The 24,976-nt window shown below is 37.5% G+C and overlaps 1 protein-coding gene across 11 annotated transcripts in view; it reads left to right on the forward strand.

Moving 5' to 3' along the window:
- The window catches only part of ptk2aa (protein tyrosine kinase 2aa), a 65,310-nt gene continuing 40,334 nt past the window's right edge, over positions 1-24,976 (forward strand). For 8 of the 11 annotated variants that reach the window (XM_073858661.1, XM_073858663.1, XM_073858655.1 and 5 more), the window contains exon 1: positions 22,515-22,711. In XM_073858661.1, coding sequence (XP_073714762.1) covers positions 22,594-22,711 — 118 coding nt within the window. In that variant the 5' untranslated portion in view covers positions 22,515-22,593. Of the gene's footprint in view, positions 217-11,114; positions 11,204-17,630; positions 17,658-22,514; positions 22,712-24,976 lie in introns of those variants that run through there. The other 3 variants (XM_073858664.1, XM_073858659.1, XM_073858665.1) reach the window with 3 other exon arrangements.

Here is a 24,976-nt window from a genome sequence, read left to right on the forward strand (position 1 = left end):
ACATGAACCATTATAACCGTGTCCGCGGGATCGCAAGCAGTTCCATCGGCGACTGGGAGGAGTGTGTGGGATTGGACTGGGTGGGCTGGTTTCTGCCCGTCAGCCATGTTGGAATGAGACGCTGGAATGAGAGATAAACGACTGTAGAAAATAGAAAATCGGATCTGAACACCTCTGGATTATAATCATTGATCGATCACATCTGAGGACACACGGGTGAGTCGCGATCACGAACACTTTCACACATTTATTCACGACAAATACTGTCAGTGTGAGCTGTAAATGTAAGGATTCGTGTGCTGCCATGCGTTCATAAAGAAAACTGGATTAAATCTGATGGATTTGGACAGAATATTCGCGGGATTTGTGCGGGACCGAACAGAGATTGCGCGTTCACGCATTGATACGATGAATCAAAGCTTCTGTAACGGAAAGAGTCGTTTTTACCTCAGCTGTTTACATTAAATTACTTTATTACAAACCTGTTTAAAACTCAAGTTAATTCAGTTACATGTTGTTTTTACAACACAACACTTTAAAGTGTTTGATGATAATTAATGTTTGTTTTTGTGTAATAAGAATAATAGTCTCATTATGATGAATGAGAAAGTAGCTTTGTTTACTTTAACGATGTACACATATAGGAATGAAGTATTAGTTTAAAAAAATAATATCACGGTATTTCGTTATGGCTATAATGTTAGTCATTTGTAAAAAAAAAAAAAAAACCTCCAATATATTGTGATGTAAACATCCAATCAAAATCATTTCATTTATCTCTGATGTGGATGATGCTGTTACCATGTTTACAAACACGTACCACGCCTTTACCATGCTTTTTTAAACATGTTTAATGGAAATACAGTAGTAATGCAAAGTCTGTGGTATTATGGAAGTAGGGGAGAGTGGGGCACAACCTAACACTTTTTGGTTTTGGCTCAATCATTCAAAATATTTGAGTTTGAATAATTATACTTTTACACAAGCAACACACACATCTCTGCTACAAATAAACATTTGAAGTTTGTTTCTATTACTTACCATTCTTGGACAATTCAACAAATGTGACAAAAGTACAAACGTTACAACTTACCCCATAGGTGGGGTTGATTGTAACAGGTAGGGGGTTAGTAACACTTGCTAAAAATGAAGTTTGCAGGCAAATATTTCGTCTATATACTTGAAGTGGATATTGTTTCTGTCTATAATAGACAGGTGTCCACACTGTATTCATTCATCTCGCCCTTTTCTAACAATAGTTCAATTATAAATGGATACAAATGTCTAAATATGAGAGAAAAAGCAGCACAATTATGACAAAGCATTTTTTATATGTGACCCAGTCTGTAATAACCATACCACAGTTTCAAAATCAAATTCTGAGATAATGAGCATTAAAGTCTGATTTTAGACATTCATTTCATTATGATTTCAATCTTTGATGTGATCTTATTCAATCAATATTAAAGACATGAACAAAAATACATTTGACACACGATTGTTGATAAGACAGGCACATTTATTTTGTTGGCAGCCAGCAATCATTCATGCGTAGACTATTTAAAACAACGGCAAGAATTACGCTAACGTTAGCGGTTTTCATTTAGTAAGTGCTTAGGGGTTAGTTAGTTGTAACACAGCGTTACAATTAACCCCGCTGGGTCAAAATATTTTCAAGCCCACCAAAAAATTTGTTAGAGCTGCAGACATATTTCAAAACGATGCTATGTTTTAGTCAACAAGACACTGATTAATATGACATAACATTGGTTTTAGTATCTAACACACCCAACTAAGAAACCGAAAAAAACATATGATGAGAAAATGTACTTGCATGCCACCAAAACGTTCATCAATAACTCTCTGGAAAAACATTGTACATTTCCAATGATTTGTACAATAAATCTTCTATCACGGTAGGATTAATTTTATATCATGATAACGATATGTATCACGGTAGAGTTTTTTATGTTTTAATAAGGTTTAAATCTTTAATACCATAGAAATGTTTATAATTCTCACAAAAAACATATACAAGCATAGAAAGAAGATAAAAACAAACAAAACTCAAGCTCTCTGATAAACAGTCAATGATATAAGAATGATAATAAATAATTATGCACGTATGTATAGGCCTATATATATATGTGTATATATATATATATATATATTGATTAACATGAGTGACAGACAGGAGCAAAATTAGGTAACTTCCCCTTTAAGACCAAAGTCCAGATCCAATACACTGTTACACATGCGCCTTCTCTTTTAGCTGTTTACTTTCTCTTAAGACCTAACTGGTCGTGTTTATGAGGATGCTTGCAAAGACAGGAATTTTGACACATATGTGTATTTAAGGCCAATAAAGCGGAAAAATGCTCACGAGCTTAATGAGCAGCGGTCGCGTGACTTGCGCGCTCCTCACAGGCAGAAAGAGCAGCAGTTGCGCGACTTGTCCGCTCATGACACACAGAAAGAACGCACGCATACAGATCTGTTGTCTGTGTTTCAATGGCTTAATATAACTTTAAAACTGCAGTGCACAAACGTTACGTTTTCGCGACCACGCGCACAGGAGCGTGACGTGGGCGCGTAACCTAGATAGATACAATAGTCCAAAATCTCTACCGGTTGACAAATTTCTACCGGTCAATTATGTCTACCGGTTTATCGCCCACCCCTACACAGACTGTAACGTTACACACGAGCTGGACGCCCCAACATTAAATAACACATTCAATTTATTACAATGTTATTACAATGCTAAAAACAAAGTTGTGACTGCTGAGTTACCGTTATATGCTAATTAGCGCTATATGCTAGTTAATGCTATATTCTAGCGTTTAGGCTGAGGTTGACATTACATTTATGTTTTGTAGGTCCAAAAACACACATTTATCACTCAGAAACATCCATTAACAATCTCCAAACAATTGATTATTCCTTAAAATCTGATACAGACTCAAACATAAGATCTGTTTACACACACACAGAGCTACTGAAGGAGAAACAGCCAATCAGAGCAGAGCTCAACATTATTATTCATGACTCTTTCAAATAAGGTAATAATAAATAATTTCATTCTAAAGACAAATCCTAGAGTTGTAAAAGACATTTCTTGGCACCTTCAAAATGAATGTAGATGTGATGAACAGCAGTAGTTATAATAAAACATGGATGTATTTTAGTCCTAAGCTTTGAGCATGTGTGTGTGATATACTGATGTGCGACAGTGATACTGTATTTCATGTGTCCAGGGTGATGAAAATGACTGGGGTATTTTTAGAGCTGGTGTTAGGGGAACAGCCACCCTCCTTAAATCTCTAGGCTCTTCACTGTAAACGATGGCCAGGTTATATTTACGCATTTAGCAGACACCTTTATCCAGTGCATGTGAGTGTGTATTTGCTGAGGATTGAACCTATAACTTTTGTGTTGCTAGCACCATGTTCTGCCAGTTAAAAGGATTTGATCTGTTAATTAAAAGTGTCTTTTTCTGCTACACTACTAAAATATAATCTGCAGAAGGACTGCAGATGTTGAATGTGGATGAATGCATCTTTCTGAAAGTGTGTTTTTCTGTTGTTTTAGCTGCACAGGAAGAGAAGCTGGGATAGGAAGTTCAGTGTGTGTTTGTGTGTGCATACGTGTGTGTGATTATGGTATAGTGTTTAACCGAGATTGGTTTAGCAGGATGTTACTACCTTGTAACGTCCCTCAGGATTTAAGAGGAAAACGCCTTTGTTCCTTTTGGGCAGATAGAAGTTGTGTATGTGTGTTAAAAGAGAACAATGTTTTTGTATTGTGATAAATTAACTTCTGGTTGTGTATTTTATAAGCAGTTGTCTTTTAACTCAATTCATATTTTGAATTATTATCAGACTGAGTCAACATTATTGACACTATTTATTTTACTCAGTCCCTCCAGAAAAACGTGATAATGTGATTGCATGATTCAATGCATAATCAACCAAAGTTAGGGTTATATTTATGCGGGGGTCTCATTTTTTAAATACGCTGCACTTTTGCCACATAAATTGCAAATTTCTGCTCGCAAAATATGCAGGGCTTGCATGATTTCATAATCCCCGCATTTTTGTATCATATATGTCATATATGTCTTAGCAGAAAGTTGAAAAACATTGCATGTCCCCTGTTGTCATGGGAATGTTAGTAAGTGACGTAATTACACGATGTGAACATCATTGAAAAGCTGCAAATAGTACCCGCAATTTCATCGCATAAAATTGCATAAATATCCTGCATATTCCATCACATCTTTTAAGAAAATGTGCTGCAAGATCAAGGATTTTTGCCCACAACAATCCCAAAAAACTCAAAAATCAGGACTGATTACTGAAAATTAATTTATAGATATTTGGCCATTGTGAGATTTAGTGCTGCAACGATGCATCGCCGTCATCGATTACGTCGACTACGAAAATACGTCGACATACGTAAAATGTGTCGATGCGTCACGCTGTTTACATTCATCTCGCGTAATGGCGGCTTCTACTCCTGGCAGTGTTTTCCATACATTGATTTGTTTGTGTGCGCCACAAAATCAACAGATATGTCAGTGCAAGATGTTTTCAGTTTGGACAGCTCTTAATTTATTTTAGTCTAGGACTAGTCTAATCCCTGTCTGGGAAACCGAACCCAATTTGTCTGACAACAGAACAGATAATATGTGAAAATAGCATTCAGTTGTGTTAAAATACAATAAAACAAATAATGACTGTCAGATCAAACAGAGAGTAGAAAAACAGATTATCCAACATATTAAATAGCTAATAAAAAAAGAACACTATATTAATAATAAAAAAGAATCTTTAGAGTAGTCGACTAATCGGAAAAATAATCGCTAGATTAGTCGACAGAAGAAATAGTCGTTAGTTGCAGCTCTAGTGAGATTGCAAAAATCTTGTTGCTTGAGATAACAGAAGAGTCTGTTTCAAATGTTTGCCATATTTTTTGAGTGAATTTTTAGTACATATTAACTCTCTCCCCGCCATTGACGATTTATCTCGTCAATTAAGAGAAAATATTTCCGTGCCAATGACACTTCCCTGATGAGTTTTTACTATAAACTATAATTCCAAGGTGGCGCTCTTACCCAATTCATAAAAATATAAAGCATCAGCTATTCAACAACTTTGAAACTCGTTTGTTTTGATCATCATTCCGAATCTGATCTCTAACAAAAGTCCTTTACAAAAATGCAATTATTTCAGCTTTTTGCCCAAAATTTGGTATTTTTGAAGAAACCTACTCATATTTGAGAGGTAATAAAAAGGATAATTTTTTCCGTTTTGTTTGTTTGTTGTTTAAAAGCAGAGGGTCTGTTCTTTCATTTTAAATATATTTGGATATATCGCCAATAAATGCTGCTAATATCTGCACACAGCACCTTTAAATAGCATTAAAAAGCATCAAATTAAACATGATGATTTTTACAGAAACCCTGTATCAGTACTGATACTGCCAAACACATATTGATTTTAATGGATCGTTACATGACAGATCCAGAACCTGTCCATGTGTAATGTGTGCTGTCAGGGGCTGAACAGTAGATCCATTCAGAATGAGAGATGGTGCCACTGTACTTTCCACACACATCTCAATGGCCCATTCAGAAACCATCAGAATTACCCAGCAGAGGTGATGCCACTTACATTTACAACAAACATCTTACACAAGTCTTTCTTTTATAAAAGTGTTTTTTCTGTGTTTGGCGCTCCAGTTTTCAGCATGTTTGTTTTCTTCCTGCAGAATGAACGTTTCTGTGATTCTTGCCCAACTGCGTCCACGCTGAACGGGTTTCTTTAATTCAGAGATGTTAATCCTGGCTGATATTGGTTTGGATCACTAAAAATGCTGATATGACTGAGGTCTTTGTACAAGAGCTGAACCTCATACTGAAGTTTGAAGGTTTTACTGTGTGTTCATGTTGTGGTGTTAAGACCTCTTTACAGGAAACCAGCTTTGAGTTGTTTCCAGTTTCATAAGGCTTTAGCTCAAACGCTGTGGCCGGTTTTCCTCAACACCCAGAGGTCATTAACACATAACTGTGTGCTACAGGACAGGAAGTCACATACAAACCAGCAAACAATTTTTAGATTAAAAGATGTATTATAGGCATCCAAACACAGCCCAGACGTCTAGGCTAAAACAAGGCAAAATTTGGGCTATCAGTGAAAATTGAATAGACGTCTAACCGTAGCATGAAAATAAAATAATCAATAAATGAAACCAAACACCTTGTAATCACTGTTGACTTTGTATCCTTTGCTATTTAGGCAAAAACTACATGTAACCGAATTCAAGTTTATTTTGTCTAGAAGCGTGTAAATCACAATATCGGGTCTGTAGTTAACCTAGATGGTAAAATGACGTCTATTGCGTGCTGTGAATCAGTAACAGATGTTGCATGTAGTAGGTTATTTTGAGTGCATTGTGGGATACTGTATTTAAAGGGACATTCCACTTTTTTTGAAAATATGCTCTTTGATTTTTATCGTTTTGGAATCCATTCAGCTGATCTCCGGGTCTGACGCATCCACTTTTAGCATAGCTTATAGAACAATCCATTGAATCTGATTAGACCATTAGCATTGCGCTAAAAAATAATCAAAGAGTTTAGATATTCCTATTTAAAATTTGACTCTCCTGTAGTTACATCGTGTACTAAGACCGACAGAAAATTAAAAGTTGTGATTTTCTAGACAGATATGACTAGGAAATATACTCTCATTCTGGCATAAAAATCAAGGACTTTGCTGCCGTAACATTGCTGCAGGAGGCGCAATGATATTACGCAGCAGCCGAAAATAGTTCCCTTGGTTACTTTCAATGGCAGGGGACTATTTTCGGGCAGTGCATAATATCACTACCCCTTCTGCAGCCATGTTACAGCAGCAAAGTCCTTGATTATTACGGCAGAATGAGAGTACACGCACAAGCTGTGCATGAAACACAGAATGGCAGCCTTGCGATTCAGAATAAATTTTTTTTAGTGGGACACACGATTAATCATTACATCCCTAGTCCTAACCATATCTGACTAGAAAATCGCAACTTTTAATTTACTGTCGGTCTTAGTATACAATGCAAGTTTAAAATAGGAAAAATATTTACAACACACTGGTTGTTTTTGGGCGTGATGCTAATGGTCTGATCAGCTTAGCACAATCCTTTGAAGCTGTGCTGGGGGTGCTAGCGCCGGACCCGGAGATCGGCTGGGTGGGTTCCGGGATGGTAGGAATCAAATGTTTAAAGGGGACAGAGAATGAAAAACCATTTTTACCTTGTCTTTGTTGAATAATTGTAGTCTACCCACATTCACAAACATACAAAAAGTGCTAAACATGCTAAACATCTCAGTCTCATAGAAATTCCTCTTTTATAAATGTCAGCCAGAAAACAGTCCAATCTGAAAAACTGATGCTTATGACATCACAGGCATCTAACTGCCCATCCACTTTAAAATAATTGGCTACATTTTTTGAGTGGCAGCAAAGTCAGCCAATCAGTAATGAGATTGCAAGTTAAGCCAGTAGGGGGAGCCAAATAGGTGCAAAACCACTTGTTTAAAATCCCCCACCCTAATAGAGCTATCTGAGAGAGGTTTTTAGGAAGCTTCTAAGGCATTACAGACCCAAACAATTTTTTTTTGTCTACATATCACATCACAGAACAAGGATAAATACTCGGTTCAATCATTCTATGTCACCTTTTAAAAAAAAAAGTGGAATGTCCCTTTAAGTGGTTGTGTTGTCTTTATAACACTGCATTTTGAAACACTTTGGATCATGTGTCTATCTGTTAGGGTTTACCTCAGACTTGGTGTAAGATGTGACATGGTCCTGATGTTTCTCCTGCTCTGTTTTGAGTTAAAGAAGTTTATAATGTCATGGTCGGTCTTTGAGAGGTGTGGATGGTGCTGTCACAGGCATGTCACAGGTGAATAAGCGCTCAGGCCTGTTGGGACTCGCTTACATGTACCCAGAAGCTCCAGTATTTAACATTAAAACAGTCAGATGCTCTTCTCAACTTCTGAGTACTTTTATTTTACCATTTAAACCCCAAGCAAGAATCTACTAAAGCAAAAAAAAGTATATAAGAATGTTTTGATATCGCAGTCATCTTTTCATTTAAATTTCCATCTCTGGTTGTGTACTAACTAAACTCTTCTGGTCTCATTCGGTTAGATGATGTTTGTGTCTGTGGATTTTAGCAGGTGTTTGAGTAGATAAGATGATCCACTCTTGTCTGGATCTTCTGATGTCTTTCTGATTCCTTCATTGATTTAATGCCTTTCTCTTTCCCTTTCATCTTGGTTTATTTGCCATCCTGGTCTCTCCTCTTTATTCTGATAGAAATCTTTGGATCTCTGTTAAGATCTCCTTTTTTCAGGAATATTTGTGGAAAGTGTTTTATAATTATTCTTCTGTAAAGCACACACATGTTGTGTTGTTTATGTATTCATTAGCTAAGTAGCTTCTTATGGCAGGCTTTGAAACACACGTTGACCGTCTGAATGTGCATTCACACCAGACTCGAATGAAACAAATAAATTGTGATGTGGTGCATAGTTGGAATGCTGAACATTTTGATTTAACTCACTTCATTAGTACGTGAAAAATTTGCGTCATTCACGCATAAAATTCTGTCAGATTTCTCTCTCTTTTTGGTGTTTGTGTGTTATTAGTGGTGAGCTTGTGGTTTGGTTTGTTTAAAGCATTTTAGTTGTTCACTTGCTGTAGTGGTAAAACTCTGATCCTTCTAGCTGCTGCTTTCACAATTGAAGGAAATGAGCTCATAGTTCATGACTGTGTTCACAAGACTTCAGCTGAACCGTAATACACATACACGTGTACGGATTAACACACATTTGTGTCCTCAAAATGCAATGGTGATGGTGAGAGCATAGAGACAATCATGTTTGGAAGATTTGATTAAGACTGGGAAATATGTTTGTATTGAAGTTATTGAGATATTATTTGTCATATATATTTAAATAAAGTCTGTGATTAAAGGGTAATGTTCAGGTAATAATTAGTCACTGGTTTAAAGGTCAGAGAAGGATGTCTGCTGAAATTATCTACAGGGTCAAACATTTCAACTCTGACCTCCCATCCAGCCCACTTAGAGCTCATATTCTACCCTGGGGTTGAGGAGGTGAGGGGATCTGATGGTTTTTAATTAGGTTATATTATTGTCAAATGTGAATAACAAAGAGAAAAAGGGGATAAAAGCAAGCCAGACAGCAAGAGAGACATTGTCGTGAGAAATGTGACTCTCAGTGTCGAACCCTGAGTGCTGGAATAATTTATTTCAAATAATCTGCTGTGAGTCACAGCATCTGTTAAAACAGCATGAATACTGAATAATACCGTCCATTACAGCAGGAATACAGTAATCATATCCCCTCCCACAATACGTTACAGCAGGAATACTGTAATTGTAGCCCCTCCCACAGTATGTTACAGCAGGAATACTGTAATTATATCCCCTCCCACTGTACGTAACAGCATAGACACAGAAATTGTAGCCCCTCCCACCGTACGTTACAGCAGGAATACTGTAATCATAGCCCCTAACACAGTAAGTTGTAGCATAAATACAGCAATAGTAGCCCCTCCCACCATACGTTACAGCAGGAATACTGTAATCATAGCCCCTCCCACAGTATGTTACAGCAGGAATACTGTAATTATATATCCCCTCTCACAGTACGTTACAGCAGGAATGCTGTAATCGTAGCCCCTCCCACAGTACATTACAGCAGGAATAAAGTAATTGTAGCCCCTCCAACAGTATGTTACAGCAGGAATATTGTAATTGTAGCCCCTCCAACAGTATGTTACAGCAGGAATACAGTAATTGTAGCCCCTCCAACAGTATGTTACAGCAGGAATATTGTAATCGTAGCCCCTCCCCACAGTATGTTACAGCAGGAATATTGTAATCGTAGCCCCTCCCACAGTGCGTTACAGCAGGAATACAGTAATTTTAGCCCCTCCCACAGTACGCTACACCATCTCTCTCTCTCTCTCTCTCTCTCTCTCTCTCTCTCTCTTTCTCTCCCTGGTTGTTAGTCTTAGAGATGGATTTGACAGGAGGAGGGTGAAAGTGTGTGTCACAGAGGTTCAGAATGTAAGACGCTGGCTGGATTTTTAATCTCATGTGTATGTGAGTTAAGCAGCTTTAAGTTTTGTACGCTTTTCAGGTTTCGTGCAAGGAATTTTTAAGCTGTTTTGACGTGCCACTCGTACGACCTTGAGTATGAGAATCAGTCTTTTCGTTCTCACGAGACCAGGGTCAAACACAAGAGCAGATGAATCCCCTCCTCAAGAACATTAGGATGGAAACATGATGCAATGATGAAGAGCGAAACTTTGCTGTTTAAAAAAAATATTGTGATACCTAAATAAATGTAATATTGTGATTATTGTCCATTTAGTTTCTGTAAAGGCTGTGCCAAATGTGTTGTACTGCAGCTACCTTTGTGACTTATCTTTAAAGTATTTATTCAGTATCACATCCATATTTTTTACATAATATTTCCCACTGCTAATTAGAGGTCATTTAATCACAGGTGTTAATGAATTGTTGAAGATCCTCTGTGTGTCATGGTCATTTCTGTTGTGGCAGTCTGCTGTTTACACTGTTTGTTTTTATGATCTCTGTAGGGATGGGCGGAGCTACAGCTGCCCATCACACACATTGAGAGGGTAATGACAGGTTTCTGAGGTTATTGTTGCTGACGTGTGTGTGTGTTTTACTCTCTCTCTCCTTCTCTTTTTTTGGAGCTCTCTCACTCTCCCTGACTGTCCCCCACTCTCCCCACTCTCTCTCTCTCTCTCTCCCTCTCTCTCTCTCTCTCTCTCTCTCTCCTCTCTCTCTCTCTCTCTCTCTCTCTCTCTCTCTCTCTCTCTCTCTTCATCCCTCCCTCCCCCTCGAGCTGTCTCATCTTTTCTCTCTTGAGCTCGGAGTGAGAGACAAAGACATGCATCCGTTAACACACACACACACACTCATTTGCTGAGAGACGTTGTTGTTCAGCGCTTTTTAGTTGTATACTATGAGTGCCTGTTAACTTATGTGTGTGTGTGTCAGTGTATGAGTGTACAAAGCTGTATTTTACGGTTTGTCGAGGTGGATTAGACTTCTTGTTTTTTAATGGAAGGACTTTACCATGGTAAGTGCTTTCCCTGCTGCTCAGAGCGGCCACATTATTCTGAGCGAATCCTTTTCTCTTGACTCGCGCTCTCTCTCTCTCTCTCTTTCTCTCTCTCTCTCTCTCTCTCTCTCGCTCTCTCTCTCTGTATGTTTGTGTGTGTGTGTGTGTGTGTTTAACATGGAGAGGCTTGTGTTTGTACAGATTCTGGATTATTACATTTCCATAGATTTAGCTTTTATTAACAAAAGTGCACTGCACTGTTAAACTGCTAAAGAGTTTTACTTGTACTCGGTAGTAGATCTGTCAGAAGGATATTGATGATTTTTATAGTTGTGTATTTTATTGTTGCTATTAGAAATGCTGCAAATCAATACTATTATAATTGTCATTGAACGGTTTGTTATATTTAACAACACCTTGCATCTGAAAGACACAATGTTTATTCTTGGGTCATTTGTGGAAGTTTTGCTGTATTCAGTATTACAGGCGAATGCTGACAGTGTCAGACCTGCACAGATATATATAAATGTGTATAAATAATAGAAATGATGTTAAATGTACACCTGCATCATGACTCAACTGATCATCAGTGCTGGTTAATATTTAATGCTAGTGTCATTTATTTTTACCCTTATGAAATATTCATGTAAAAGTTTTGTGAAAAGCGAGCGGAAGATTGTATGAATGTTGTATGAATTTTAATGGTTAGGTTCAACACTTCATTCTTATGGTGGTTATTTTTGTCATCATAAGTTGTTGTTATATTAAGGTCATATGCAGATTGATATGAGTGTGCATGTGTGTTTTCTGTATATCTGTTTGTTCATGTGTACATGTGGCAATATAACTCTGATATTTGGATTATAAATTATTGCTCTCCTCTGATTGGACAATTGCTGACCCTGAGTGTAAATTGATGCATGATTGAGTTGTGTAAAGAGATTAAAAATGCTGGCCTTAATTTTGTTTGACAGGTGTAATTGTGCGGGTGGGTGATTCTCACGAAAACTTGGTTTTAAAAATGTCAAGCATGAAAATGTAAAAATTGCTTAAATTTACTTTTTTTCCCACCAGATATTGAAAAACAAAGTCTGGAGTAAATGGGAACATTAATTTAAAAACTTTTACTTATCATTTAACACTTTTTGTAACATAATTAAAAAAATTAGTCCTAAAAAATCTCATTACCGCAACAGTCAGAAAACATCAACACTGACATATTTTCAAAATGACATGACAAACCTGAAAGAACATAATTTGGAGATTCTGCACATGCATTTAAAATCAAAGTATTATGCTTCTATTATTTAAATTAACATTTAATAAGCATCTGTTGCTGTAATGATAATCAAAATGTCGTGTAAGCATTCTGACAAGACAATATTTCAAATTAACTGTAAAAAAATGATCTTACCTGGTAGCCATCTTGAAGTAACTGGTCCATGTGCTTGGTCACTCAAAATCAAACTTTATTAAAATTCTGTATGTGTGCTTAAACTGTTCTCAAAAAGTGTTGCGGAGGATGAGAACATCAGGCATGGACACATCATTTTCCTAATTTTTCTTCATTATTATTATACATGAATATTCAGTAAATATTTTTTCTGTCATCTAAAGTAGTCTAGCAAAACATCCATTTATTTTTTTCTTAATATTTTTGTGTTAATTTGATTAAATTACAACATAACACATGTTCAACCACAGCCGGACACATTGCGGTAATGAGAATTTCAGCAGAAAATTAGATAAAATTTCCAATTATAAATTCTTATGTTGAAATCACACATTGTTCAAGGTAGAACACAGTATTGTGTTAATTCTGATGCTTTTTAATGTTACTATATTACACATTTTAAAGCTAAAATCATTAGTGCCGTGGTGTTTCAATGGTTTCGTGAGAATCACCCGGGTTGTTTGAAATCTATAAGTTCTAGATTTCATTATACATGAATTTTACCGTGCATTGTGGGTATTCTCTTGAGTTTGTACATGTCTTATACACATTTTATTGCAAAGCAATATGTGACTAAATTGGTGCATTCAATATCCACTATTTTTTCTGACACCACTACAAAATGAAGATAGATGAGGTGATACAGCTAGGATGAGCACCCGTCCTGCTTTACATTGTACCGCATAGCATTTTGAACCTTTGTCCCGCAGGTCACATATTAGGAAAAATGTCCTGCATTTTTATCAGTATTGGTTTTTAATTGTCATTTAAGAAAACATGATGCGTTCTTTAAAACATCTTAAAATGTGGCGTAGTTTCTCCTCTTTTTAGCTTTTTAGGTAGCTGCCACGGTGTAGTGACAAAACGTGCTCTATGTAAGTAATACAGTAATAGAATAAATGAATACAGTAGTAGAATAAATGTCTTATTTAAAATTTATATTGACTTCTATAATATTGACTAACTAACTAGGTAAATAAATGCACAGTATTAGGTCTGCACAGTAAAAACCACACGCTATATGAAACAGAGAGACACTAGAACAGGTGTGCTATACACGCTGTCATACCTGACATTACTTGATTCTTCTGTTTGTTTTTACTTTCCTTCAGACATTACTCCATCATTCTGACCTTCAGTAATCACAGCCGTCGTCTGTCCTTTAAAACACAACCTCTTACTCTAATGAAATCACAGCTGTGTCTGGAGCTTTCAGCAGGTTTAATACGAGCTGTTTTTTGTATTATTATAGGTTCTTAAAGATTCGAACTCCGTCTCGTGTTCATTGAGCAGACACTTCATACACTCGGTACAATGCAACGGCAGGCATATTACTCAAGTATTTTTGCTAGTTTCAAACCGACGCAGCTATAATTTTTACAGCTAGCACTACATTGTTTAAATAGCAAATGCATTTGTGCTCAACTGTTCACCCATGGGTGTGCTTGCTCTGAAAACGTGGTGTTTGCATGTGCATTGTTGGCGCGTTGCTGTTTTGAGTCAACTGAAAACAATTGTGCCATTGACCAAACATGCTAAATATTAAAAATGAAAGGATTACAATTTAAAAGATGATTATGGTGTGCAGATCCAATCGTTCGGTTTTTGCTCAAATTTCGCCATGTAAATAGAGACCTTAGTGCAAGCACAACTGGCTTTTAAAAGGAATGTCAGATGAGACTCTCATTGGTTTCTTGCACGTTACACCCAAAACACACCCATGACTCATTAAGAGAACAGGAACAGCCTTGTAGGACCATGCGCCTGATCGTTTCTTCCATTGTTAAGCTAGCAAAAGTGGATTCAGACATGCTCTAAGGGCGCACTCACATTATCCAAACCAAACCAAACCATGCCCCAGCGCGAATGTCACCCCTCCCTACTCCCCCATGTGCATGCACTCACACTGTACTTTTATCGATTCGAGTCCGGGCGCGCTTTCGTCATTAAGATGCGATTGTTTTGAAAAAAGCAGGAAGTAAAGCTCTCACTGAACACTGGAACCCACCGTAATGATAGGTCTGTGTTTTTTTTATTCGGAGTCGCGATTACAGACAGCCCTCTCACATGTCATCATATTGCTTAGTTGATCTGTCACGTGCGCAGCGCGGACATTCACGAAACCCCGCTGCGCGCATCAAAAGGTTTTTACGGAGGCAGATGAAGGGTAGTGGTCGCGGAACTGACGTCTTCACCTTTTGAATCGCGCTCAGGCGCGATTGCGCTCACACCACAGCCTTCCGCGCCTGAGCCCAAGTGAACCGCGCTCCGGCCCACCTCTGCAACCCGGCCGCGGCGCGATTAACCAATCCGCGCCCGGGCGCGGAACAGAGCACTCACACTAGTCAAACGAACCAGGCTTTGGGGGTCAAATGCGCCCGAGCGCGGTTTGGTTTGGATAGTGTGAGTGCGCCCTAAGAAGTGGACCTGTGCCATGCGCTTTCAGACCATGTGCTTAGATAAGGCCCAATGTCTTAGATTTAGGCTGATTTACACTGCCTGTTGGAAGTGACTCAATTCTGATTCTTTCCCCCTCATGTGGCACGCATCGGATATAACCCACGGACATGTAAGCAGGAAAAAAACGCATAGGTTCCGATTTCCTTCATACATGTATTCGCGTCTACAATATAACCGGACAGATTAGATATTCCCATTTGAAGACGTGTCATACATCATTAAAAATGTGACGCTTTTAGCAGTGCAATTAGAGCTGTCACAATGATTAAATAATCGTCTCATCGCGATTGTTTAACCTCATCGCGATGCTTTCAGATCACCGCAATGATTGCACATCTCTCTAAAAACACAAGGGGAGCTGCAGGAATTGATTTTTTGCAGCCACTACAGAGAATGTGCGGTCCAGTAATAATATGACCTTAGCAGGATTGGCTACTATTTAAGGCCTGTTCTGGTACAGTTTATTTTGAGACACTTTATTGTGTTTATTTCAGTTTTGGAAAGATATATTCATTAAATAATTACTTTTAAATATGTGTATTAATATTTACTGGTAAACCTTGCAAAATATTTAATTTTAACAATCACAACAATGTGTGAAAAATTATTTCATGAACAAACAAAAAATGTATGAGACTTAAATGTCAAAGCAATAAAACAGGCAATTCATCGTCATAATTGACACAATTATTATACGATAAACCACCAGCCAAATTTCATAATCGTGACAATGGAGGACTCCATATTGCAACATGTTACTTCCTCTGTGTTTAAGCTGTTCTGAGTCAGTATGTCTACATTGAATTGTTTTTCCAAGTGTTTAGTGTAAATGCAGATATCGCTTTTAAAAGATGATGTAAGCAGGTCCAGAAGTAGAAATATAGATTGTTAAAAATAATTGTCTTTATGACGTCTGTGCTGTATTTTGCATTGTAAAGCTGTACGATAGCTTACTATACACGAGTCCACTATCTGAATATGACTGTAGCTTTTCACCAGATTTGAATAAATAAGTTTTCTGGTTTCACAGCTTCATTGTCTCTATTCTCACATAAAGAATCAATCTGAAATGCAGTATGTGTTCAGATCAGAGACAGAAGATGACAGCTTGAAGGGCAGGTGTCCGACACACACAGTCTTTATCACTGCCTTTCCTCAATGTGTGAAATGATATGGTGTCTAAATCATCAACTGGTGAATATCAAATAGATTGCACATTGAGAAGTGTGAACTGAGAATCTATTAATGATGTCTATCTTTGCCTCGCCAGTGTGTATGAAGTCGTTTTGATAGAGTCACATTAATCCTTTAATCTCTGGACACACATCACATTTGATGAACCACATAATAATATTGATTGTTTGAAGTCTTTGTGTAATTGAAGTGTATAATATGAGCCGTACAGAAGAGAGGCATAGGCTTGGGATATCCATAGATGAACCTGTCATCCATTAGGGTCCAATATCAGGCCGTAGAAAGCTCGTACTAAGTGAATTCTTCTTTGTAATGGGTCTCTCTTATTAAAGCAGCTCGTAACTGCTGGCAGAGAGATGTTAGAGAGCCCATCTGTGAATCTGGTGCCATGACCCGGACATTCGGTTAATGCTTATCTGTGTCTCTTTGTACTCGTGTCTCCTATCACCCCATCTGTTTGTCTCATTTAAACCCATTTGCAACAGCATCATGTTGACCACTTCATCTATTTACTGCACTTTTACTTTTTGGTACAAATAATATCAAATTAATTGTAAATAAATAGGCAAAATATCCCTCATTGCTTAAAGGGATAGTTCCCCCAAAAATGAAAATTCTGTCATTTTCTCATCCTCATGTTGTTCTAAACATGTAAAAAACATGTAGTTTATTATTTTAAAAAATATATTTTAAGGAATGATGTTAAGCACACAGCTGATTGACTTCCATAGTAGGAAAAACACACATGTGCTTACCATCATTTATCAAAATATCTAGATGTTGAGGACAGTGTGAATGAATGCAAAACCTCAAACATATGACCAGAATGAATTGATGAAAAACATGTTGAGTTGACTGCTCAGTGTTTATGAGACGCACTCATCTGGTTGTGATATTTTTAAACAGCCCGGTACAGATCTAGATGGTAATCTTGAGGCTGTGATTTATCTTTGCTTATTGATCCCTGTACGCAGCTGATAGTTGTTGGTGCTTTTCCTTGTAAGTGAATGGCAGGTTTCCTTCCTGTTCATGTGTACTGTGTAAAGTCCCAGCGCTGGCTTCAGATGTCCTGTTCCTACTTCTATTTGACGTCATTCATGTCTTCTTTATAATGTGCAATAAAACAACTCCAGGAAGGAGAAATCACACGTCTCTAGTATGTTTATTGACTGTAGGTTTATCCGTGATAAGAAGTACTGTAGATAGGGGGCACTGCGGTCTGGCCCGTGGGTTCACTGCAGGACATCACAGCTGACCTATAAAACCACATGGTCTGCTGAATTTGCTGAGATGATAAAATACACTGACATCTAATTTTAGTCTCTCTTTCCTTTACAGATATTTCCAGAATTTCATTCTACACAGGTGAGTGACTTTATTATAAATCTGCACTAAATAATCTGAGGTGTGAAGTAAGAGGAGAAAGTGATGTTATGGACGTTTTGGATTCTGTATTGTTGTGTTGCCGTAACTTGTCATCTATTTTCTGGAAAGCAAAGACTGCTTATAAAACTAATATTCACTCTCCTCAAAAAGTCATATGTTAGTCTTGATCACATAATCCAATTCATGTTTTTATACTGTATATTTACTCTTGTACATCTTTGCATATGTCTTCCATGTTTGGGGTTTTGATTCATTACTTTGTGGTTTAGTGGTACTAGAGTCGAGTATCTCAATAGGCGCACAACATCAATATTCATCAGAGCGTTCTTAACTGTCCTTCAGGCAGCGTTCAGGACAGCTCTGGGTGTCTGGGGTCCTCTCCATCTCTGATACCATAGAGACAGCAAACCCGCTTCATTCTGTGTCCTCTAATTCAGTAAACGTGACCTGAAATTTCTTTCTTTTACTGCAGGAATCTACTGAAATATTCAGTACATCATGATTTGTATGCATTTTGTTATGTTGGTAGATGTAAGGGTTTGGTGGTGTTTTCTGTATCACCGCTCAGTCTTTACTCAGTTGCAGCATTAAAATAATATACAATGGTCTGCCTGGCTAATACACAGACATCTATCAGGGGCTGTTTACACTTGGTATTAAGATGTGTTTTCATTGATCAGATCACAAGTGGACGAGAGAGACACATTACGTTTACACCTGGTATTTAAATCCGTCTCTTTTGTCCACTTTCGACCGCTTCTGTGCTGAATACTATGAGGGGGGTGGTCTGTGAGACGGTGGGCGAGTCTCTCTGCTGTCATTCAAACGCGAGCAGGAGTTTATATGGATGCAAACTAATATTATGTCGGAGTGCACTGCTTGCTTAGCAAGTAAACATGCTGCACAGAGTTTTGTACGTGTGTATGTAAGAGCTTTTCTCAGAATTTGCAACGCAATTGATGAAATAGGATTGCGCAACTTTTACACGCTTTACGCTTTATACGAAACTACGGAGATCAGCCGCTTTAGTTTTATCAATGAAAGGCTAAAAATAGCGCTGTTCACCGTATGTTCACGCCAGAAGTCAAAAAAAGACGTAAAACTTGTGTTTAATACCTCAGATTAGATATATGGGCGGAGAGAAGGCATGTGGCTGTTCGAACAGATTCAACCACATGTGCGTTCCGCAACTCCAAAGCGATCCGATCGAAAGTGGTTTCGACTACCTTTGGATGTGGTTGAAAGTGGACGAGCTCAAAACATTTTGAACAACGTTTACACCTGGCATTAATGCCAAGTGTAAACAGCCTCTCAGATGGTTTGGCTTCTCTATTACTGTTTTCTTGTTACCCATGATTGGGGTTGCAAAGGGGTGGAAAGTTTCCGGAAAATTTCCAGGTGAACTTAATCTGTGGAGTTTTGGAAATATTCCAAATTGGAAATTTCATGGGAAGTTATGGGAATTATTTGGAAATGTATATAAACTATATCATATACAAACATAAATAAACATTTAGTTTTGTCTTAACTGGGCAGACATGCATGCAAGGTAATACACATTTTAAAAATCACGTTAAAAAAGGAAAGAAAAAAATACCCTAAAGTTTTAAACAGTAATGTGTATGTGTTTTGTTCTTTGTTTTAATAAATCAGTTTTTTTACTTTTTATTCATCAATGAATCCTAATACTTGCGCTCATCAAGCCTGGATTTATTTGATAAAAAATCATCCTAGTAAGCTGTGTGCATTAAATTTTATTGTTTTAAACTAAATTGTGCTACAAGATTTTTAACTACATTTAAGTTCCCTGTTATAGGCAAATTCTCACTTTATTCTCATTCATTCCCATATAGTCCCATCAACTCCCATGAAAATTCCCGGATTTTTACAACCTTTCCCATGATGCATTGGGGCAAGAACATATGCATACAAGTGATTCGTCATAACAGAAATGTTAGAAATGCTGTGCTCCAGAATATCAGAGTTTAATAACAACAATCATCAAAGCAGTCAATCATAAATTCATTTACAAATGAAGACTAGTTTTTCTACTTCTGTACATTAAAGCATGTATTTACCAGCAGATGTCATGCTAAAAATGAAAATGGTAACATTTGTATCTAGTTCATCAACATCATGTTTAATCCAGAATGTGTATGCTGTCGAATATTGTATACTATACAGGTTGTATACAGGTTATACTTCCTAGTGATTGAATGAATCGTTTAAAAGAATCATTCACTGTTGCATGGTAATACCATAGTAATTTAGTTGTTTGAGTATAATCTTCATTGTATATGTTAACTTCTGAAGCGTCTAAATCTCTTGGGATTTTCCGTCACAAAGGGAATATTTAGTCTTTTGTCAACCCTCCTCATAACATGCATCTTTACGTGTTACGTGTGATGAGCGAGTGAAGCGTGTAGTGTGTGTCAGCGCAGTAAGATGTCATGCTGGGCGGTTTGAGTGAGTTTGTAAAGGCTTTTGTGAGGATCAGCAGGCCGGATGTGGAGAGTTTGTATAGGAAGAGCACCACAGCCCCCCTCCCTTCCCAGCATTCCCTTTGTTTCTCAGATTTATTTAGGGTTTTTAGAGGATGAGGGTGTAGGGCGGCAAAAGCGACCATCTCTGTTTTGTCACGGTTAGTGCAGGATCATTTAACCACCCGTGTGGGGATACAGAAGCTACGTCCCAATTCAACCGGTTATATTAGAGCTGCAAATTTCGACTATTTTTTCAACCGATTAGTCTATCGATTATTTTTTCGATTAATCGAATAGTCTAAAGATTTTTTTTACAAATAATAAATGTAACATCTGCTATTAATGCCAACATTTTATTGAAGCATTTTCTTAATTAAACAAATACACAAACAGTGCCAGTGCCAAGGAAAATATAACAAATCACATAAAAACAAGTGCAAAAGGGGCATTATTCACCTTAAACAAATAAAATATATTAATATTAAAGAAGTAAAATAAAAATAAATCAAACTGAATAATAACTCCTTATTAATATAAAAACATGTCCCGCTCTTTATTGTTCCAGCCCTAGTACTAATCATAAACTAATGAAGAGTCATCATTAACGACAAAATGACTCACATGAAATCATTGTTTATTAATACATTAACTAAAAAACATGTCATGTTGTACTTAATGATGAATCTTCATTAGTTTATGATTAGTACATGCATTTACTCAGCATTAGTTCAGACTGAAGTAAAAATAAGTTCATTGTGATTCATGAACCCTTATTATAAAATGTAACCATTATATTATTACGGTTAAAATTATTACTATCCGTAGTAAAGTTACTGCATTCTCATTTAGCATCAACTTTAACATTTAACTTTTCTTAAGTCTCGGGTAAATACAAATTTAGTTAGCATGATCTTCTAATATTTTATAAACTGCGTTTACGCTGCTGTTACTTTAAATAAACGCATGTCAGGAATACCTAACGAGACGAGCTTTTATAATATCTGCGCACATAGCAAAAAAATAAGCTATGGGAACTCCGCGCTGCCAGCTGGCTTTCAGTGCACGCGGGCACATGCCTATCTCAGTGTAACACAGTAACTTATTATTTCATAACTTCTTAATATAAAAAGTTAAACATGTCCCGCTCTTTATTTACTGTTTCAACATACTGCCCAGACGCGATGCAATGTCGTGTCTGTCAGGCGTCTCGCAGCTCGTATTAAACTAAGATGTCAACACAGCTGTATTAAGCACTATATATGCCTGCATTGATTCTATTGTTGTATAAAAACTTACTGTAAAAATTCAAATACTTACGCTGCCGTCGCGTCATTCTGAGGTCGGAGAGCTCCAGGTTGTTTATCTTTTAAGATGATCATGCACAGATGTTGCGCTGCTGTGGTATGCCATTTCAGTTTTACACAGTATGTGTTTTATTTGGTCTCTGCTTAAAGTATTCCCACACTTTTGATCACGTTCTGGCTGTTTGGTATAACACTTGTATTATCCGGTCGGAGCTGAAGCCGCCTTCATTTGAAAACGTAAACAATGCGACGCATCGACGCATTTCCGGCAAATCGACGTAATTACGTAATCGACGTAATCGACTACGTCGACGCGTCGTTCCAGCCCTAGGTTATATCATATCATACACTTGGCTATGTGCGAATTGTAATGCTATGCTGACTCTGGGTCTAACGTTTTCTTAATGTTACTGTTAATGTCAATAAAATACTTTTGACTTTGTGATAACATAGTTTAGTATCAGATTCATTCAGACTGTTGGCCTGCCATGCATGCTTTATATAATATCTGTATATTTGTGTAGACCTAAAACACACACGCAAGCATTTCACCCTTTAATAATGTCGTTATGTCATGGCTCTACTGTGATAATTGATTGATTTTTGCCTGAGGGTGAAATAACAAAAGTGTCAGACGGTCTGTATTCTTTACACCGTGCCTCTGAAGAGCAGCTGTAGCCAGAGGGCATCGCCTCTCTCCACAGAAACGTCTCCGCAGTGCATGCTGGGTAACGGCACGGGTCTCTGTCTGAGCTCAAAGGGAGAAGGGGGCTGAACAGGTCAGCCGTGATTTGCAGCCACAGTCTGATTGGTAAACAACTTCGGCTTGGATTTGCATATTAATGAGTCTGCGGTGGCCCCGCCCCCTGTAGCCTCTGCACTGGCCTTTTCCAACACAATCATCTCAGTCGCCTCTATGAGGCAGAGCAATACAAACACCATTTGTCACTCTCTGCGTCTCGTAGGATGCTCTGACTCGTGCTGTGAACGTTAGGTCGGTTTTGTTGTCAGGCGTATCGGGTCGGGATTGTGATTGGGTTGTCCCGAGTCTGTGTATCGCTGCAGATCAGAACCTGGATTGAGCTCTTAAGGAGATCAGCGTGTGTGTGTGTGCGCGCCCTGTTTCTCATGCGGGTGTTTGAGAGCAACGGGCACCGGATGGCCCTTACATCGGCTTCAGGGAGACAGTCAACCGTCTATATGGAGAAAAGACGATGTAATCCTTTTCCTTTATGCTGGGCTGGAGGTACATTTGTGTGTCTCTCTTATCTCTGTGTTTTGTTTGTTAGTGTTAGTTTCCTGTTTTGGGATGATTTGTTAATGTTGTGTGCTGTTTGCGTTATGTTATCTGTCTAGTTTTCTTTATGAAAAACACATTCCTGTAACATACTAGTGAATATCATCATGTCACTGTGAACCATGTGTTTCCTTAGCCTCTCTTTCAGCACCTTAATAGAGGAATTGTGTAAGAAACATATGTGAATAATTATAAGTTGTGTTAGTCATATTTTATGTTGTTTTCTCAATAAACAAACATGCTATAGTATTAGTGTAGTGTGTGTGCGTGCGTGCGTGTGTGTGTGTTTGGTTCAGCACCTGCTCTTGACGCTGTCTATCAAACACTCATTCAGTCTTAATCTTATTGGCTTTTGTGCGTTTAACCAATGGGGCAAACATTACATTGACTGATCCCCTGGGGGTCCATCAGAGAAATCATTAAGGAAGATAAATTGATCTGAATGAAAATTATGCCAATTAATTTTAATTGGTTTATTTAAATCACTAATCCATCAGTGATGGTTTTGCAGATGTTTTACTCTTATGTAATGCTCATTCATGTGTTAAGTGGATGTGGGCAGTTGTAGCAGAACAACATGCACTGCAAAAAATGATTTTCAAGGAAAAAATTCTTAGTATTTTTGTGGTGTTTTCAAGAAAAAATATCTAAAAATTCTTAAATGAAGATGCTTTTTCTTGATGAGCAAAACAACCCAAGAAAATAAGTCTAGTTTTTAGACCAAAAATATCAAATTTAAGTGACTTTGTGCATAAAACAAGCAACAAAATCTGCCAATGGGGTAAGCAAATTTTTCTTGAATTTAGTATTTAAGAAACATTTTCAAGATTTTTTTGCTTACCCCATTGGCAGATTTTGTCTGAAAACTAGACTAATTTTCTTGGGGTGTTTTGCTCATCAATCAAGAAAAAGCATCTTCATTACAGAATTTTTAAATATTTTTACTAAAAAAAAGACAAAAATACTAAGAATTTGTTTTTCATAAAAAATCTTTTTTTTTTGCAGTGTGGGATTGAGTTTCGATTGGCCAGACCAGAGCCCTTCTGCTTTATTTAAAGTAATTTTAATGAATTTTAAATAATTAAAATAGGCTTGGGAATCGAGAACCAGTTCTGTATTTTAAAAGTAATCAGAACCACATGAAATTCTTAAGTTTCGGTTCTTAAAGTGGTTCCGATGCGATGCACAGGGCAAAGTGCTGGGAGCGGTCACTTTAATTAGCCACGTCTTACCTCATGAATATTAATTACTTGGAGCCACTGTTTACAGTCACGCAAAAAAAGGAACGCAACTTACAACAGAAAACACTCTTGCTGCTGAGGTACGCTTTGTATACTTAGTCTTAAACACGTTTAAAAGAAAGTCAAAGGTGTGGATTTATTTCCAAAGGTATAATAATTTTTTTAACACGTGAAAAAATGATATTCTGCAAAGTCGGCTGTACAAGTAATATGACCAAACACTCCAGCATGCCATAAATCTTGAATCATGCAGTGTTTTCAAATGTTTATTAACTACTACTCCTAACGTGTCCACTTCACCAGGTAGGAAACCTTACGGGGATTACTTCAACAGGAATAAATGATATAGTGACTTGTAATATCATTCACATTAAGTGATTAATAAACACATATGGTATTGTTTAAGGGCCAATCCCATTTCTCTGTCTTACCCCTTCCCCTTCCCCTACCACTTCGTCTTACCCCTAGCCCTTGTCCCTCAAAATCAAGTGTTAAGCGCTAGGGGTGAAAACATACCCCTATGAAATGAGACACCGCTTGGTTACGGTTACGTCATCATACATCGTCGTTTGCTGGCTGCCAGTTAAACTGTAGACAAGCATGCAGTCCATTCATGGCTAGTTAGAGAAATACGGGAATGTTGTGCAAATCAGCAAATAAGGGAATGTTGTGCAAATCAGCAACGTAACGTTAGCGTAGCAAACTAGCGAAATTTTAAAACATTTAAATTAAGAACATAATTCAAATATATATGAACAGGACTGTGTAGAGCACAAAACAAGACGTTAGTAATTTTTAAATTAATTATTAAGCCGAAAATACTTACATTTATGGGACTCTCTGGACGCTCTGGCCGCCATTTTTGCCGTTTGCGCAGTGTATTCTGGGTACCCCTTGGTTTCAAGTAAGCTCGCGGAAATTCTTGGTTTTAAGGGGTATCTACCACTTGCCCTTAGCCCTACCCCTTGATCAA

The sequence above is a fragment of the Misgurnus anguillicaudatus genome, chromosome 20 (genome assembly GCF_027580225.2).
Source record: "Misgurnus anguillicaudatus chromosome 20, ASM2758022v2, whole genome shotgun sequence".
NCBI lineage: Eukaryota > Metazoa > Chordata > Actinopteri > Cypriniformes > Cobitidae > Misgurnus > Misgurnus anguillicaudatus.